Source organism: Musca vetustissima, unplaced genomic scaffold, assembly GCF_032173495.1.
Source record: "Musca vetustissima isolate MV318-11 ecotype Yass unplaced genomic scaffold, APGP_CSIRO_Mvet_v1 utg9226, whole genome shotgun sequence".
In the NCBI taxonomy this organism is placed as follows: Eukaryota; Metazoa; Arthropoda; class Insecta; order Diptera; family Muscidae; genus Musca; species Musca vetustissima.
Genome location: NW_026885273.1, coordinates 482,028 through 502,364, shown reverse-complemented (window position 1 = coordinate 502,364; position 20,337 = coordinate 482,028). Strand labels below are relative to the sequence as shown.

At 39.8% G+C, this 20,337-nt stretch overlaps 1 protein-coding gene across 1 annotated transcript in view; it reads right to left on the bottom strand.

Annotated features, from left to right (window-relative positions):
* The window catches only part of LOC133332471 (exostosin-1), a 227,625-nt gene that overhangs the window by 9,836 nt on the left and 197,452 nt on the right, over positions 1–20,337 (bottom strand). The window contains exon 6 of the mRNA XM_061540874.1: positions 1,546–1,649. Coding sequence (XP_061396858.1) covers positions 1,546–1,649 — 104 coding nt within the window. The remainder of the gene's footprint in view (positions 1–1,545; positions 1,650–20,337) is intronic.

Here is a 20,337-nt window from a genome sequence, read left to right as displayed (position 1 = left end):
GAAGATGCACTTGTGAAATATGTGTTACAGAATATCATAATATCAGTATAAATGAAGACCAAATGCGTTTGATATCAAAACAAGCTAAAGATTTTGTTAATTATATAAAAAAGCATTTGCCAAAGTTCAACCGTAAATTAGAGCGATTAAAAACTAAACATTCAAAATGGCTTAGCAAAAGTATAATTATATAATGGATGAGCAGTATGTTTCCCCAAACAAAATAGGTCGCCAAAATGAAATTATGAAGATGCTGGACCTAGGCTAAAAAGGAAATTAGCCTCCGAAGTTGCTTCACAAAATATACATGCAACGCCGTTGGTAGTCAATGCTGCTACGGTTTCAGCCAAAATATCCAACGACGGAGACATGGCCTTTGTTTTGAATAAAGCAGTCAGTAATGGAAATATAGCCGAAGTAAGGAACAAACTTTTTGCTATATGCAGTTATATGAAATAGTGCCCAAATCATATGAAAATTGGTAGGTCATCTTGGGATCATAAAAATATTATACAAACCAAATTTCACTTCAATAGCATCATAAACAGCCGAATCATATGAAAATTGGTAGGTCATCTTGGGAGTCATCTTGTATACAAACCAAATTTCAATTCAATACTTTAAAATTAGAGTTTATGCCGAAATAAACGTAAAAACCCATAATTATTTCATTTTTATATTTTTATGCACTCAGCTTTATGACTAATGAGGGCTTGTGACTTTGCTTCGTCACTTTAGACGTAGCCTAACCGAGCCCAAGATTATTATGGCCTAATCCGATTCAGACATATTCGGAGTCGCGTGCCTGTCTGGTTGGTGCGTACGCTAACTCTCCAAGGGATAACGCAATTTCATCCAAACTTTGAACACGTTAACATACTTTGATTTTTATATTTTTATGCTGTTATCGAAATAAAATTAATTTTAGTTCCACAAACGTTCAAAATTCAGGATAAGTGTATACTACATATTCTATAGGTCGGCACTTTGTTTATCTTAATATTTTTCACTACGTATTGTGATATTGAAATATTTTAAACAAATACTACACAGAAATTGTTATATAAAAGTATTTAAAAACCAGTGAGCGGAAAAATCCGGATTCAATTTCCACGAAACTATAACTTTCTGTCTGGTTGGTGCATACGCTAACTCTCCAAGGGACAACGCAATTTCATCCAAACTTTGAACACGTGTGTTGTGATGTTCGTGGCCTATACTTAAAAAACACCAAAAAATATGTTTTCGGTCCAATATTCTCATCACTAAAATTATAGGTTATCGGTGACCATTCGAACCTCATGGAAAATTTCAAAGCGTCCACTCATTCTGTTGATCGACATAAAATTAATTTTAGTTCCACAAACGTACAAAATTAAGGATAAATTTAAAGTGTATACTACATATTCTATAGGTTCAACAAATATATACCCCACTTTTTATCTTTATATTTTTCACTACGTATTGTGATGTTGAAATATTTTAAACAAATACTACACAGAAATTGTTATATAAAAGTATTTAAAAAATACAAATTGAACTCACCTGGAACTATCAGCGAATGTTGGGAGTGTAAGAAGAGCACCTGGTGCTGTATTCCAGACTATACTATTTCGCTCTGGGTAATGTGGTAACCGCTCTCGTATAATCTGAAAAAAAAAACAGTACAAATTACTACATTTATTAAAAAAATATTTATATATTTTTATTGACGAATTTCTTCACTCATGTGACAGGTGTGTTTTGAGACAACTCGTTTTTAAAAGTGAATGTCTTGATGTATGTCAAACACACTGCTTTTAGCTTACATTGATTCGGTTATTGTACAAAATAAACGAAAGGAATATATTTCATCTACATACAAAATATAGTTTTCGAATACATACACCATTAAAAACTACTATTTTTACAATTTCATTGGGCTCCGTTTTTTGTTCGTATTGCAAAAACAGTTCATTTTCCAAAACAAAAACTTCAAAAAAAAAAAAGGAAGAGCAACATTAAAATGCAAAAGGAAATGATTTTGTTTTAGATAGAAAAAAGCTAAACGAAACATAACGAAATTTCTACAAATGGAGTATAAAGTGGAGAAGGACTCTGTCAGAAATAAACAGCATTAAATTATTGCTTAATGAAGGATTTAAGAGGCACTTTAAAGCAAAGTTAAGTGAATTGCCAGGCACAAATACCTCATTACTATTCAAGAACAGAATAAACAAAAAAGACAAGAAAAAAGCAAAAGAGGGAAGAGAACCGAGAAATGTAAAACAAAAAATTTAAAAAAACACACACACTCCAGAATAAGGAAACTAAAACTCAAACACCAAACAAAATGAAATACAATAAAAGAAGAAGGAAGAAGTACACAACAACAACCAACCATCCATTGCCAGATATATACATTCATACATCCATACGTGTGTATGGGTTTTTGTGTAGCTTTTTTCAGTTTGCTTTTTTGTGACCCTCGACCGCTTGTTTAGCAAGGATGCGAGTAAAAACCCAAAACGAAACCCAAGAGCAACATATTAAATGGACATATAAATCAAATAACTGACTGAACTTTGACTGCCTGCGAAGGATGACCAACTTGACAGAACAATTGTGTTTTACAAGCATTCTGCAAACGACTTTAATGAAAACCTCTTTAAAAGTTTATATTAATTTTTAAAAAGGATGCTCCTTAACTTTATATCTTATGGGTTAACTTAAAAATGCTACGCTCAATGCGAGGGGTAGCTATGTTTTATTGTTTTTGCAATATTTATGAAGTGGTGAGTTACAAACATTTAATGGGAAACAAATAAAAAAAATAATATGAAAATATATATGTATGTAATGTGAAAAAAATTAGAAATGTATGAATGTGATTCAATATTTTTGGAAGTAGATTTAGCTGATGGCGCCTCGAAAAAAGTTAATCCAATATCTTTTATATTGAAAGTGAAGTCCATTTGAACTCTAAAGCGAAATCATATTATTTATCATTTTGGTTCCATGCATATTAAGCTGTCATCAACCATCAATGTACCTATAATCGTACATTTTACATACAGTCGGAGGGAAATATATATATATATATATATATATACTCAATAAATGTCATACCATTCAAGTCGTTAGCCCATGCTAAGTTCCGTGTCAATTGAATAGACATGGTGTCCTCCATGTGCCATCTGAACATATTTTAACAAAACTTAAGACCCGTTACTCTGGACTCGATATTCAAGATCAATAAGGTAGACTGTGTAAAAATCAATGGGTTTTGACACCTCAACAATGGACCATAATTTCAAAAACTTGCACATATGCTTGTTTATAGAACATTAAATTGCTCCAAACATTGCAGATTGTAATATTAATACCTTCAGCCACTTTGCTACGGCAAAAATGTGCCTCATCGAAATATTGGTTTTAGACCCCATGTTCTTTGGACCCAACTCGTTTCAGACAATTTGGAGTCGATATAATAAATTATAAAATCGTGCGAACCGACTATCCGATTTTAACCAAACTTTGTACAAACAATTATCTTTACCATGCCTAGATCAAGTCTAGAAATGGGTCCCATTGGTCCACTCATTCTGGTACCTGCCCCACAAATGGTCAACATTTTCAATATTTATAAATCCAATATCAAGGGAATGTAATATCTGATTTCAACCAAACTTTGCACAACCTTGTATCATTACCTAGTCTTGATCTAGTCAGAAGGTGGTCGATTTTAACCAAACTTTGCACAATCTATTATCTTTACAAAGATTAGATCAAGTCCGAAGATGGGACGCATTGGTCCACTCCTTCTTGTACCTCCCACACAAATGGTCACAACTTTTTATATTTATAAATCCAAAATTGGGCGGATGTAATGTCCAAACCTATTATCTTTACCAAGCCTAGATCAAGTCGAAGGTGGGACCCGTCTGCCCTCTCTTTGTGGTACCTCCCCCTAGTGTTCAATATTTTATAATCTTGAAAATCTTAATTTGGGAGTATAAAAAACATTTACTTTATATGAAGCGAATAATAAAACCTGTGTGTGATACCAAAGACCTCCGCACACCATAGGCTAAGTGTATATATCTGTCGGCAACACCGACTGACACTTTTTTACTCATTTTACTAAACTTAGGTCAAATTAAAAGATGAAGCCTACGGTTCCTTCTTCTGGTACTGAAAGCATTTCGAAGTAAATGGTCGCATGTTACTTAAGCAAAACAGGTCATGTGGCCCCTGTTGGGCTTGAGCATCGTAAGACGGTCAATTCCGAGTTGTATAGTCTTTGGAAAAATTAAAATAAAATATATTTAGGTAGCCACCACAATTGAGGATAATTTTAACGCTCATTAACTGAGGACATTAATTTGGCGTCAATGCCGATTAATATCTCCTCCAATTTATGGAGCTCTTAGTCACCATTCCTTAAAATAGTAATGAGTCTAACATTGCTAACATCAAAATATATACCACAAAGTGTTTTCCTTTCAATACGGCAAATTCTCTATGGACAAAAATAAGAATCACAAAAGTATCTTTCATTTAAGTTAACTTAAATAAATCGTCTACTTCTGTCCACAGGGGGATATTTTTCAAAGTAATTTACAAAAAAAGGACTAAACACATGACTCATCTGAAATTGTTGTTATTTTCAAATATTTACTGATCCTTACTACATAAAAATCAAACAGAATCTATATTTAAATATTATTTACTCAGAAAAAAATGAAAAACAAAATATAAATTGTCTAAAGCCAAGAAGGACGGATCCATAGCTGCTGTGCATACACTAAAACACAGTTGGATGGATGGCCACATGTCGAGTCCAAAAAGGATTTTCAAGGAAATGCAACACATAATATTTATTGGACGAGTAATAAAAATCCTTGTGGAATAAATATCAAAACAAAACCTGTACTGGATGCAGCCACAGCCTGAGCATGTGCTTTGCCATGGACGGACTAAACACCGACAATCTTTAAATGGATAAAAGATGGATTTGATTGGATGTATTCTTGTTCGGTTTTGTTTATTCTATTTTTCTCATATCAATGGATGGATTGATGGATTTGTGTGGGGCGGGGTAACCGGTGGCCTAGGGATTGTGCGATGAAATAAAAACAACACAAAATCGAAACGAAAACACCAGAATAAACGGAGCAGTTCAATATTCAATATTTATTATTTGTTTCAATAAAACAAAGATTAATAGGATGGTTTGAACAAAGGATAGGACTGGACTGCATAGAGCAAAGCTGGAACGTTGCCACATTTATGGTGGTGGCGTGTAACCCAGAGCAATAAATGAATAGCATACATAAAATATAAAATCAATTTAAAAAAAATGTAGCCATTCGTTAAAACAACGAGCAATTAATTTGTTTGCAGGGACTCAAACCCTACTGCCTCCTAACCAAGAATGCTTCGGCAAACAATTCATTTACAGCTGACGTTCAAGTGAATATTGAGGTCAACTCCCTGCCATTCCGTCCGTCTGTCAGTCTTTCATTCATCGATGAGAAATCATTAAATATTTCAGGACTAAAGAGAAAAAACCAACACATTTAGCATTTATCATTGTGAAAAATATTTCTTTTCAGTTCAACGGAAATCTTACAGTCGAATGAACAAAAGCTGTAAACAAAATTTAATTATAGACATATTTTTTTTTTTTCAAACGGCTTTAGGCTATTGTTAAAAATTTTGTGTATTTGAAGGTGCGATGTTTTAAGGGGAAACTGTATATTTTGAAAATAAATACGATATACGTTTTATTTGTGCTTCACAGTGATTGCCAATTTTTATTATATAATTCATATATCATATTAAACAATCATTCAGTTTGTAGCACATAGTGCGGCACTAAAATCTTGAAATAATAAGATTTTAAATTTTCAGGTTGAAAATTGTGTCATAGTGTAATTATACACATAAGAAATATATGCCAGAATAAGCAAACAGAAAATAAATTAATTAAAAAATTGATATATAATCAATTGATATAGAATTCCTAAAATGGCGCCTTATCAAAATTTTGTGAAAAGAAAATACCACATCATTACATATAGTTAGGTTAAACAAATCGGCTGGGGTTTCAAAATTCCGCAAAATGTTTGGAGCCTATATTGTCGCAGTTAGTCAAATTTCACCGAATTTCATCTCCATTCATACTTTCCTTGATATGGACCTCTGAAGTTGTGGAATTCATATACTCATAACATCGTAATTTATGGACCGACGATGATGGTAATATCGGCGGCTATTAAGAAAAACGTGTTTATTTAAAAGAAATGTTCGATGGCGTAGCCGAATTTTCCATCTGTCTTAGGTAGCCGGCCAAGTCCGGTTATTGAGAAAAAAATTTAGTTTAAAATATTGATGCATTAGTCAAATTTTCCGCCTGTCTATATGAGAAGGGCTTAAATTCCGTTCCGAAGTCCCGCTATTTTGAACAATTTTTAATTAAAATGAATTGATATGAAAATATAATTTGTTCGATTTAAAACCATACCAATATTACCTTCACTGATAAAGTTAAAACCATATTATTTTTAACTTTTAAAATACTGATTTATATTCCGGTTTATGGTAAAATAATTGATGTCCTAATTTTAAAATTTCGATTGAAGCAATTGGAAATGGCTCTCATATTTCAATTCAATTCAGTATGCAACCACTCATTACTAACTTTTGTGAAATTTGATAAATTCGACTACTTTTCACCATGGCAAAACAAAAAGTAAAACTGAAAAAATACGTTGCTAATAAAATGTGGAGTGTAATTAAAAATTATCGCGAAAGTGTAAAACAAAGAATCAGTGTTCCAAGTTGTGTGAGGATATTGTCCAACTAACCATTTTCTTGTAACGTAAATGTGTACACATGAATATGGACTAGTGTGTCTGAGTGTGTGTGCTGTGTGTATGTAGTAGTTGGTGTATGTTGGCGGTGTGATGGCAGAAATCATGTTGCACAACATAATTAGCATAGAGTTCTACATTTGTGCACATTGTTTGTACACGTTGTACATTAACCTTTGTACTGGTACGAGGCGGGGCAGTTAAAGGAATTTGAAGATAAGGAGACGGAATAAACATCACAACTAAGCCTATGATACTATAGAAAATTTGTATTAAAAGGGCCAAAGATGTACTTACCGTAAATTCCCAATTATATTGGGAGACCTTTACAGACCAAATATAACTATACTTCGCGATAGGCTATGTCGTTTATTTTGAAAGTGGTTTAAGCCCATTCTATATATTTAAATATTTCACTATAAGAAATATGGACTTAAACCATTTGCAAAATAAACGACTCAAATATATCCCAGCATGATGAAAAATGTATATTGAAATTTCTAAACATCCTGATTACTATCAACATATTTGTAATCTTATTAAAATATAACGTACCTCGTGGCACAGCGCTTTTACAGTTTTGTGCAAACATTTGCATCTGGAGAATTTGAAACCATCAAAACGCTTGTTAATAGTTTGTCAGCAAATGAGAATGTAAACACATTGGAAATGCATGCACGCACGCATGTTGTGGCAACAAACAAACATGTTGATGTTGTTGTTGTCGCTGGAGTGTTTATACGTCCCCTTGCGGATACTTAGTTAACAAACGATGCGGAGCGCATAACTAACCAACATTGCCTTTTGCGAATGTTTGGTAAACGACGCTGAGGAAAGTTACGCGATCAATTCTCAAATCTAAAGAGTTGGGATTGCAAACATCTCCACACGGGGTTTATGTGTGTCAACACACACACACACATACACATATCAATGACACATATATGCACTAACATACACACTCGCAACCAGCACATACACGTACAAACCTTTGAAGCTTTCAAACTCTCAATTATTTTTGAAATAGAAAAGTTAATTGTGGTTGAGTGAAGTTGTTCCATAATGGGCTGGAGAGGTTTGGTTTGTTGATACGCCGATGTGGGAAGAAAAGTGGTTAAATTATTCCAAAGTACGTTGAACGAACCACAAATATGGTTGAAACTATTGTGGGAATTTGAGAAAAAGGGTGTTACTGCTGAATGAATATGGTTATATATATGGTTATATATATATATGGGCAATATTGCCAATTTTTTAATATTTCATTTTCAAAAAATCAGCTTTTTTGTTTTTGTGGCACATCAATGATTTTTGGTACACATATAGAGAAAAATGTTCTGACTCCGAAACCGTTCGGGATCAAATTTTTGGTGGATGCGCGCAAAAGTTATCGAGGTTTTAATTTTGGGCATAAGAAAAAAATCTTAAAATTACGCCGTTTATTATATTGACCAAAAACTTTGATATATATATATTTGATATGATATATATATTATAATAATCGCGAAAAAGTTGCACATCTTCGCGAAATATGAGAAAAATAATAAAATTATAGGAGATTACGTCAATATTTTCATTATATTAATGACATACACACACCTAAAAATTAATTGAAAAATATCCACATAATCTAAACTCCATGATGAATCAAATGATATCAAAATCACACAAGTCCGTGTAGCGGTTTGTAAATCAAAGCGACAACAAAACAAGATATTGAGGAAAAATATTTGTTTTTGGTTCGAAAAAATAATGTCATCATATTTATTTTTTTAATTGTATACAAGAAATTTCAGAAAAAAATGTTGGAGTTATTCTGCTATTTTACCCGAATTTCGCCGAAAAATTGACATATTTAATAATAATAACTTTTTGTGTATAAGTATACGCCTTGCGGATTATATCAAGACCCTCCGATAAATCTTAGAATTCTATAAATAGGAATAAATTTTAAAATAAAAAAATATTATGAAATATACATTTTAAATTGCGTCTAAATCGCGTAATTCTCAAAATCATCTGATGCGCATGCGGTTTTCAGGAAGTACTGAAGTTTATCTTCCAATCCACATATATTTTGCAAAATTTCATTTGACGGCTAAGATGTGCCACACGTTACATTAAAGTACCCAAAAAATCGTAAAACGCGAATAATTTCCGAAAACTCCATATGCCATTAACGCGCATCCGATTTCGGTGTGCACCCTAAAAAAATACATCGATCTATACCATTTCAATGTGGTCCATTAAGAACCATGGATGTGCCAGCACAATCTATTTTTGAGATAAATTGCGTACATCTCTCTTTCGGCTGAAGTTTTTAAAGTTCTCTTTTCGAAAAAGATCAAATCCGTATGAGGTCATTTATTGAAGCGGAAATGATACACAGAAAACGCAAATAAATCCGCGATATTTTCAAACAATTTCGTGTTTTTGGAAGGCCAGTTCCCGCCGTTCTAGTAGATGGATTTTCACGAAGAAGGTTTTATATCATCCGAAACGTAAAAAACCTTATTGATCGCGGGTACCCATATCATTCAGTTGACAGATCTAAAAATTTGGCCCGAAAAATAGGTTTTTTAGAAATTTGATCGCACAAAATTCGCACCTTCGGATGAGTATTACTCTGAAGCTGTGCATACTACATACACAAAATACATATCAAATTATGCAGATTCGCGACTACAATAATCTTATAATCGATTTTTATAAATTCCTGTTTGCGTATTAAAGCTAGAAGTAAAATTAAAAAAACACTCAAAATCGAGCTTCAAAATGTCAGCATCATTTAAAGCAAGATGCAGTTACAATTTTGAAAAATGATACATAAGGGGCGTAGTCCCAATTTTGTTGGCTTCTAGTTTTATTTTGACACGAAGTCCGTGCAATGAGTGGCTTAGTCACAAATCGATAGAGAACAGAAAAAAACTGGTTCGCCTCAACCAGTTTTTACACATTTTTTTACATTAAAGTAGACACAGCTTCCACCAAAATAAAGTTTGGAGGTCAATATCATGAACAGTTTGCAACGACAGAACAATTAAACCAAAACTATTCACTTTGTTTCATATACTTAAGTAGTTCCCGAGTTATAAAGGGGTGAACCTCCGCTTCAGCTATGTTAAAAAATTGGCAATATTGCCCATATATATATATATATATATATATATATAATTTGTATCGATGCATTTTGACTGTGCCATTTCCAGAGATATTACATGATATAGTATTAATAATAAAACCTCACATATATAAAGGTAGTGCATAACCTTAATTCATTTCTCACGAACTTTGAATTTAGAGAATTCGGGCAGATTATAATGGATACCGATAGTAAATAAGACAAATGACATCAGTTTTGAAATTCGGAGAAGGATTGTGATGGCCAACAGATGCTACTATGGTCTAAGTAAGCAGTTTAGAAACAAGGCCACCTCCCGCCGGACCAAACTCACACTTTATAAGACGCAGATACTACCCGTGCTATTATATGGATCAGAAGCATGGGTACTTGCGCAAGCAGATGGGGGTCTTGGGGTGTTTGAGAGAAAAATTCTCCGGAAGATTTACGGGCCGATCTGCGTCGACGGTGAATATCGGCGTCGAATGAACCATGAGCTTTACAATTTATACGCGGACAACGACATAGTCAGTCGTATTGAGCAGCAGCGACTACGGTGGCTAGACCATGTTATGCGGATGAATGAAAGTGCCTCAGCTCAAAAGGTATATAAAAATGAGCCTACTGATGGTTCCCGTAGAAGGGGAAGGCCACGAATTAGATGGAAAGGCCAAGTAAAAAACAACATCTTGGAAAGTGGTCTTCCAAATTGGTGGACTTGCGCACAAGACCGACGCGCTTGGAAATCTGTTTTAAGCTCGGCTTATGGAACAACCGTTCTGTAACAAACCAGCTAATTGAGTAAGTATCAACCATTACCAAATATTATACGCCACATATTTCGTACTACATAGATATTTTTTAACAGACACTAATTTAGGTAGTACTTAAAACCCTATCTTCGAAAAATGGATCAAAAACAAGTAAAAACTTCGTTCGTCGGTCGGCTTTTATTACCCTCAAACATATGGTGTGCATCGATGTCTTCTTTAACATGTCAAGAACTTCATATGGTGACTATGTAACTTTAAATTGTCTGCTAAGAACAAGAAAATGAAGAACCAAAATACAGACACTCAGGTTAGAAAAATGAAACCTTTAGGGCTGTGTCTAAACAAAGACCTACATAGAAAATTTTCTTCGTAAATGTGTCTTACTCTATAAGAATCCGAAATGCCACATGGCCGCGTTTTCACAAATTGACAATGAATTTAATACTGGAAAAAAATATTACCATGTGCCATCGGTTACTCCCTTCAAAAATTAACGTAACCAGGCATTTGTTAATCGAATCCAAATTGTCGATAGCTCATGAGCATTTCGAGTCCCTGCAACAGAGGATAATTTTAACAAGTTCGAAGATAGGGAATATATCCTACTCCTTCTGGTAACTTTCTCACAAAATGGTCAAAATTGCTGAAAAATTATTTGCAGAAATTATTAAGTCTATATCATGATCAAAGATAGGGTCTATTGGTACACTCCTAATTGTCCATCACCCACAAAGCGTCATCATTAGTAAGTCTCATATTAAGCCAATTGATAATTCGAATTGACCCAAATATTGCACATCGATCGATCGATCCTACAGGAAAATCCCTCAACAATTTATAAATTGTATAGAAAAGTCCAAAAGTATGAATATCCACTTCTAATAAAAGCTCTGCAGTTCAATATAGAACAATAATGGCCAAAAAGAATTTAGGAACACCAGATTTTGTATTTTCTGTGAGGTGTAGGAAAATAAATTTAAAAAAAATCATAATTGTGGAAAAAATACGATAACGGTGCTTCAAAAGGTGTATAATCATATATGCGTCCAAGACAAAACAGCAGTCAACAGTGTGGGCCTTTGAAAATTAAGCAAATCCAAGGAAAACTGTTTGTGTAAGAAGCAATTCGAATCAAATGGTAGCCTGTTTATTCGGTTATACTGGTCTTGTGGCGACTGTTCAGCTTGAGGAACATAGGAGGTTAATTCTAAGTTTTGCACCACAATTTGTTTGCCTGGAGTATTCGAGAATTTTTCCAACAAATAAGAGAATACGAAACAGTGTACCACATAACCGGCTCAAACTAACAACTTTTTAAACCTGTCGAAACTTGGAATATGTGGATCATCGCCGTATATCCCGAATGTAGTCTATGCTGATACAATTTTGAAATGAAATGCATTTCTCAACATGGAACCGATTATTCGTATATTTACCCATTCATCATTATTATTCTTGAAAATTTGTTACATTGACATTCATAAATACGAGGATTTTATACAGAGATGCTTAGAGTACGTGGGTACCTACCTTGCGGTCTTACCCCACGGTGCTGTAAACACCAGTTAATACAAAGCGTCAACCAACGCCCCCACACCGAAATGCAGGTACCAATCGATCACACGTATTTGGACGCGATCACCTCCTTGGATGAGGAGCGGAGCCCATCTAAAACTCCTGCCTTTCTATGGGTCAGGCACCCGGTTGTAATGCAACTCCACACCGAGCCAAAGCTCTCCCCGCGATTTGGGTATAAACCACAACCAGCACGATGCTCCCCGAAGGGCCAACACCAACTGCCAGGCTAGATCCGCAGACCTAGGGGCCCTGACACCCGTGCTACCGAAACCTTCGGTCAGGTTCATAGCCAAAGCTATTACCAGTAGAACCCCAAACAGTTCGAGACTGGTCACTCACAGACTATAGCCTCTGCCCAGCTTCATAGCCAAAGCTACTACCATTAGGACTAAACATGCAGGCTCTCTACAATGAAACAATTGCTGAAAGGGGATACAATGCAAAAGTGGCCACCAACATCACACGATATTGGTAGCCACCATGCATCTCACCCCTCCCAACAATTATTCCACAAGCCTGCTAGTCCGGGAATGGTCCCCCACAGACTAAACTCTGCACGTTTTCGTAGCCGAAGCTACTACCATTTGAACTTGTAACTGCAGGCTCTCCACAATGGAATGACCACAAAGAGAGGATGAAAACAGATGCAAAAACCAACACCTCTCGATGCTAATTCCCACACCGTCTCCATCCTGACCCAATGATCATTCCACAAGCCTACAAAGTTCGGGAATGGTGACCCTACTAGTTTCGATCCACGATCCGGGACTAGTAAACCCAAAGACACCAAACACACCACCGGAACACCAGAATGCCCTCACGGGCATTCCGCACAACACACACACACCAAAACAACAAACCTCCCAACCTCACCACAGTCCACACAACCATCCACACAGGACAGTGACCGCAACCACTCGGGTATCCGGCCCGTCGGATCAAACACACTGGACAGTGACTAAACACCCTCACGGATGTCCAGCCCGTCGGACCAAGCACCCGAACAACGAGCAATCAAGGGCCCCAGCCAAACACGTCTAAACAGACGGTTCGACACCACCAACAGACAACCAGCGACCGAAACCACCACCGCAACACAACCTCCCATCAGACCACACATCTCACACCCACACAGGACAGTGACCATAACCACTCGGGTATCCGGCCCGTCGGATCACACACTCAGGACAGTGACTAGACACCCTCACGAATGTCCAGCCCGTCGGACCAAACACCCGAAAACCATCAACCAATGGCCATAGCCAAACACGTCCATACGGACAGTTCGGCACCACCAACAGACACAGCGACCAGCACCTACCCATACACACACACACACACACACGCAGAGCGACAAACCAAACCAACACCACCTCCAGCGCAACCACACACCTCACCCCAAGCGCCACTACACTACCATAGGCATGACAATGCAGTAGGCACCAGCAACCACCAACACCACGAGCAAGCAACCACTCACCACGGCAGCTTAGCGGAGTCGGTGCATGACTTCCACAGAATGGAGCCACACACCAATACCGCTCAACTGCCAACCTCCGAGGCCAGCAAAACGATGAGCCGGCACAGGGAAACGCTAAGCAGCTCATGAACAGGACCATACACCAGATGACGACTAGCTCCGAGGATCACCTCCACTAAGTCTAGTCCTTCTCCTAGTAAACACCTCCCTCGCAAACACGCCAAGTGCCGCATATGTCTCGTCCCCCACGACCGAAGCTGTTAGATCCCAACCATCCTGGGTACTGCGAATACCCATTCTGGCCAAGTCTCTAACGTCATCATAAAACATGCACTGAGTCAGTACGTGCATGACATCCTCAGGTCCCCCACCACAACCACAATCCGGAGAGTCAGACAAAGTTCGCCTATGCAAAAACGCATTCAACGAACCGTGCCCCGTCAGTAAATACCCCAGACTAAGACCAAAGCCAAAGTCTGGTCGATCCTGTACGAAGGTCACGTCTTTGATAAAGGCGTACGTCACCCGACCATTATTACTCTCATTCCATCTTGTCTGCCACCTAGACACAAGTCGCTCATTTACGAGTTCTTTGTTCCTCCTCATATCCCCGGCCAGTTCAGATGCGGAAATCCAATCAACTTCAGAGAGCGGCAGTCCCTTCTTGATCTTAAAGATGATAGCTCTACGCATCACCTCCAAGTCAAGGGGTGCTGCCCCTAACAGAACCTGCAAAGCATCCGTAGATACAGTCCTACAAACGGGCATACTCGCTAACAGCATAATCCTTTGAATAGATTGGATCTTGCGCAGGCCCACCGAAGTGGTTACTGCCTTATACCACACAGGTGCACCAAATGTTGCGCAAGCAACAAAAAGTCCACCATATATGGTACGGACAGCACGCCTGCCCAAGCCCCAATCGCTCCGAAGGATACGCTTAACTTTCCCTGCCAGTGCTAACATCTTCTCTCTGACATAATCAAAATGAGCAGTGAAATTCATGCGTTCAGCAACCATGATCCCAAGATACTTGACCTTGGAAACGAAACCAATACTAACACCACCAGAACGAATGAGTGGCGGACGACTGTGCGACAATCTCCCTTTAAGGAGCATCGTCGAAGTCTTGTCGAAAGCCACCTCCACACCAACACGACCACCCCACTCACTCGCTATGCGCATAGCCTCCTCACCCCGACTCTCCAGCTCGGCACGAGACCGGCCTTCGATAAGAATGAGAAGGTCATCCGCATACGCACACACCTTAAAGGATGCAGCCAATGAGCGCAACAAGGTATCCATCATGAGATTCCATATATATGGACCACAGATGGAACCCTGAGGACACCCACGGGATACATCCCTATAAACTGTGTCGCTGGCACCTACCACACACGCCTTTCTATTACTAAAATAACTCTGCCAAAGATCTAACTCACGACAACCAATTTCCTCCAACCGCGTGAGCACTCTATCCCAAGAGAGATAGTCGAAAGCGCCTTTGAAATCTACGAATATGCCCAACACATACTTGGCATTCGACTGACTAACTGCATCACTAACATACAGCCAAGCATCCTCCACACCTCTGCCTTGCCTAAACCCGAACTGCTCTGTGGCAAAACCGTCGCTATAGCTCTCCAAAAGTCGTGCCACCATTACCCTCTCCAAAGCTTTCGCAAGCTCCGGAAGGAGACTGATGCCACGATAGGAGCGGGGATTGCTCCTATCCCTATCTGGGGCCTTAAGGAGAACCACAACGCGTGCCACTTTCCACACGGAAGGAAAATATCCTGTTCTAAGGCAACTCTCAAAAATTGATTCGATATGGGCCGGAATGGCTTTCCAGATGGCCTTAAGCATCCTTCCAGTCATTCCGTCCATACCGGGCGACTTTCCACATTTGATCCGACCAATACTTACGTCCACTTCCGAACTATCCAGAGGAGGCGCATCAGCAATCTCCACCACAGGTGGAATATCACCAACACGTTCAGCATCTGGGAAAAAAGATGTCAGTAACGTCTCTATACACTCACTCCAAGAAGACAACGAATTGCCAGCTTGGAGGGCCGTCACGTCGGTCACTCTACCTTTACCTCTGCACACTTTGTACACGGTACCCCAGGGGTCATCCCTATTGTCCAGTACAAATCTCCTCCAATCTTCGTCTTTAACCCTAGCTAAACTGTCTTTGTACGTCCTAAGACAACCAAGATATTCATTCTTACGCTGAGCTAGGTCCTCCGCATTAGCCCGCCTAGCCCTTTGGAAAAGTCTCCTAAGGCGTCGAACTGACCTCCGCATCAGATCTAACTCACGGGTCCACCACGGGACCTTGCTTGGCTTAGCCTCTCGGCGTCTACCAAGGTGCGCATCATTCACTGCACACATCCACTGATCTACCTTGCTTATCTGATCGTCTATCGTCAGTAGCCTAAAGTCCTCTATTGGCATAGCTGCCTCCCTGACACGATCCGAGTATAATCCCCAGTCCACGTCTCTGTCCCGCCACTTGCGAGACCGTTCGGGAACCCTCGTTCGTTGATGGAAAGTGACATCAACCGTAATTGGCCGATGATCACTTACCCCCCAACTGTCCTCAACACCCCACCTAAAATCAAAGGCTGTCAGCGCTGCCCCATTTACAGCCGTCACGTCGATGTCACTAGCACCATTGGGTCCATCGAAAGTATATAAACTACTCGGCTCATTTAAGACACCGAGTTCCACCGAAAGCATCCATTCACTAAGCATTACGCCCCGGTCGATACTCCTTGAACTGGCCACATGACCAGCTACCTTGGAGTACCACATGGGCGAGCTCGCATTAGCATCAAGAGCCACGATGAGCGGACTACCACTAACAAGCAGCAGAACCGCATCCATATACTCAAGATAGGGACCCAATGGTTCACTATACCTACAGTAGACGCTAGCCAGAAGCATCGTCCCAAAACCCCCTTCAATCCGGACACAAACGCCCCACTGGCTGCTACTAACGACGGTACAGTCAACGTCCCTGTCACAAATAACAATAGCAGAGTCTCCATTCACGTCCGTGAAGACACGCATCCACCCCGGCAATCCTCGAACTAAGCCATCCCTAGTGTAGGGTTCCTGAAGGAGGGCAACCGACGCCCTCGAGCTACAAAGCACCTGGCCTAACTCATACATCACCGACCTCGACCGCTGACAATTGAGCTGTACAATGTGCAACTCCATTCTAATGGCGAGCCCTTGCACGCTCTACCATTGCCGAGTAAATGGGGCAACTCGCAGACAACATAATGTGGCCTGCAGGAAGCCCCTTCAACTCGCAATTGCGGCAGTGACTCGGATTCGGACAAGCCGCCGCATTATGGCCACCCAACCCGCAGTGCCAACAGATCCTAGTGGCCATCCTGCACTGCCTAAACCTATGGTCGAAACTGCAGCACTTGAAGCAGGACATAACCTCCTCATGCGCACGCACAGCAAACCTATACCACAAAACATAGGCTCCTCCCGCCAACAACACGTCGCTCACACGTTTCGTGCACTCCAACACAACATTGACTGGTCCTGCATCAGCTTTCCACGGCCCCGTCACCATCCTCACACTCTTCACAAATACATCCTTTGTCATCAGCTTCTCGAAATTCATCTTGTGGAGCTCGTTCATAAAGACATCCGGGGTGATCTCAGAGTGGACACGGCTCACCACCACCTTCGGACCCAATTTCTCATTCACCGACACCTCCAATCCCAGCTCCTTAAACTTTTCGTTGGCCACCACCTTCTCCCGCTCAGCCACAGAGGGGGTCCTAATAATTGCACCACCATCACCAGTCGGCTTGACACTGTGCACACGCACACCCAGGGTTGGACCAATCTCCTTCACCACCTTCTTCACGATGTCCTTAGCCGGGACACCCTTGCCCTTGACGATCGTGGACCAAGTATGGACCGGCTTCATCACTGGATTCGGCGGAGGCACAGGATTCGGCGGTCCCGGACGAACAGCAGGACCTAAGGACACCACAGGTGCCTTAGGCACAGGAGCTGCTCCGCCACTGACCACACGATTTTCATGGACCTCCAACTTCCCCTTCAGCCTCTCATTCTCTGCCACCATCTTCATTAAGATCCCCTCATATTCCGCTCCCAGATCCATCACCGACTTCACCACATCCGAACTTAGACTGCATCCCAGAATCGTTCCCAGCAGCCTACCCGTCACCTCCTTCATCTTGGAGATGCATCCTTCAACACCTCCGCCACTAGCCAAACGCCTCCTATTCCGCGGACGGCTACGCACATCCAGATCGACCTCACTGTCCGTCTGCAAAATACTTCCCATCCCAATTTTCCCAGCAGCCTCCGCACCCGAGATGATCGGCGATCCAGGCTTGAACCGCTTCCCCTCATCCTCGCTGGTACCCGCCTTCCCCTCCATGGTTGTCATAACCTTCCTCTTCGGCTTCAACTTCTTCCCTACACCACTATTCGGCACCTCCGGCGCAGAGAAACATGGTTCCCCTTTGCCCACAGCATCCCCCGTCATCTTTTTCATCTCCTCCAACATCGCACCCTCCATTTCTACAAAAATTCCACTCACCTCCTCCTTAGTTCCGGCTAGTTCCAAGTTAGTAACTCTTAGCAGTTTATCTCCAACAGGAACTTCACTTCTACTTAGTGCCTTTCACCACAGGCACTTCCAAATGTCAATTTAGGGGCTGTTTTGCCCAAAAAGAAAATGCTTATAAAAGCCACAAAACTCGCGCTACACACGAAACTCGATATTCCACCGGTAGCGTGGACACTCCCAACAAAGCGACAACACTTTTCAGACGCGAAGATTGCGTATTACCGCGAAAATTTCCAAACGAAGTTTGAGCACAAAAAGCAAACGTTTTACGTATTCAAAGCACACACTAGGAATCCGAGGATTTTATACACTTTAAACTATGTCAAGAATGTTGTTATTTTTGTTTTGCATTCTAATATCTAATTTCAGAAGAGATTTCTACCCAAACATCTCCGCCGCCAACGTCTCCAACGCCACCACCACCTTTTGGCAATGAATAAAATGTTGTTCAACTTTGTCTTAAATTACAAAACATTCCAGCAGCATTTTTGCCACAGATCCATTTTCCCACAACTCACTTTCCTGCAGTTTGTCTGTCTTATCTGCCTTTCCGGCTGTGTGTGGTGTTCCACACACACACAGAATGATAAAAATTATTCACGCTTTTGCCCTTCACTTGAACAAAAAATACCGAAAAAAGAAAAACGAACGAAGACGTTTGGAAATTTTGCGACAAACAGTAAAAAATGAACGATACAACGCCAGACTGAAATTTCAGACTCCATAATATGCTGGCAAAACGACGGATGCAACAGCATCCCATTGTCGCAAGTCTCGGAATACCTCTGCTTCGTGTCATTCGCACATCTGTCGTTAAATTTGTGGTAACTGCTTAATTTTTCGATTCGTTCGTTTTACTTTCATAGAGTCAGCTTCTAACATTTCCACACACAGTGGGAGTAGAGATGTTCACCGCCAAACCCACGCACTCACACACACATACATAAACGTACACATATATAATAATAGTAATAATGGGAGTGTGCCACAAAATTCAACATTTCTTATGGCAGAAAATGTGGTGGCAAATTGCTGAACTCCTGTTATCTTCGGATGGGTATGGCTGAGGCAGTGATGCGTCTAGGAAGCGGTAAACTGTGCTATAATAATCTAAAACAACAAATCTGTCGGAAATTCGTAAAAAGTCAAAAACTTGGGCGATAAACAGCGACAATTCCTGTTAAGCGCCACATCCACATTAAGATAGCGAGCGCCACAAGTCACTCGGCGGACCGGGCCATGTGGTATGCAGAACGAACCTGCTCAACACAGCCAAGCAACGGATAACAACATTGAGCGGATGTAGCTCAAGTCTATTAAGCCAATGCTGGATGATATTTTATGCAAGAAGCAATGTTGGAAGTGGAGCAACGTCCACGCTGCAGTGATGAAGTAGAGGTGGTGGCGTCGTCTGATGTCACCACCAAAATGAATCTTGTGGAAAATATGAATTTTACAATGGCCACTATCCATCCGTGTAGTTGTTGAATGAATGACTGACTGCCTGCCTGCCTGACTTTGCATAGAAATTACGATGCCAGATGCACTCACTTTCACTGTTTCTTCACTGCAATGTGATGTGACACGTTGATGCATTTTAATGTTGTACAATAGCAACAATGTAAGGTGCATAGTATATATAAAATAACATTGTTGTACTCTTGGCATGGATATTGCTGTACATGGTTGGTGTAGCTTGAAAAATATTGTAAACTAGTTTTGTTTTCAAAAAAAAAGTCTAGGGAGGAAAATGAGAAGGGATCCGAAACATTGATGGGTATAACAATTTATAATAATAGTAATATTGAAAGGATTTTTTGACGAAGTATATAACTACTACAGACATCTTATGGAAACGTGCTTGGGGTATTTTTTTTTCTTAACATGACGCAAAA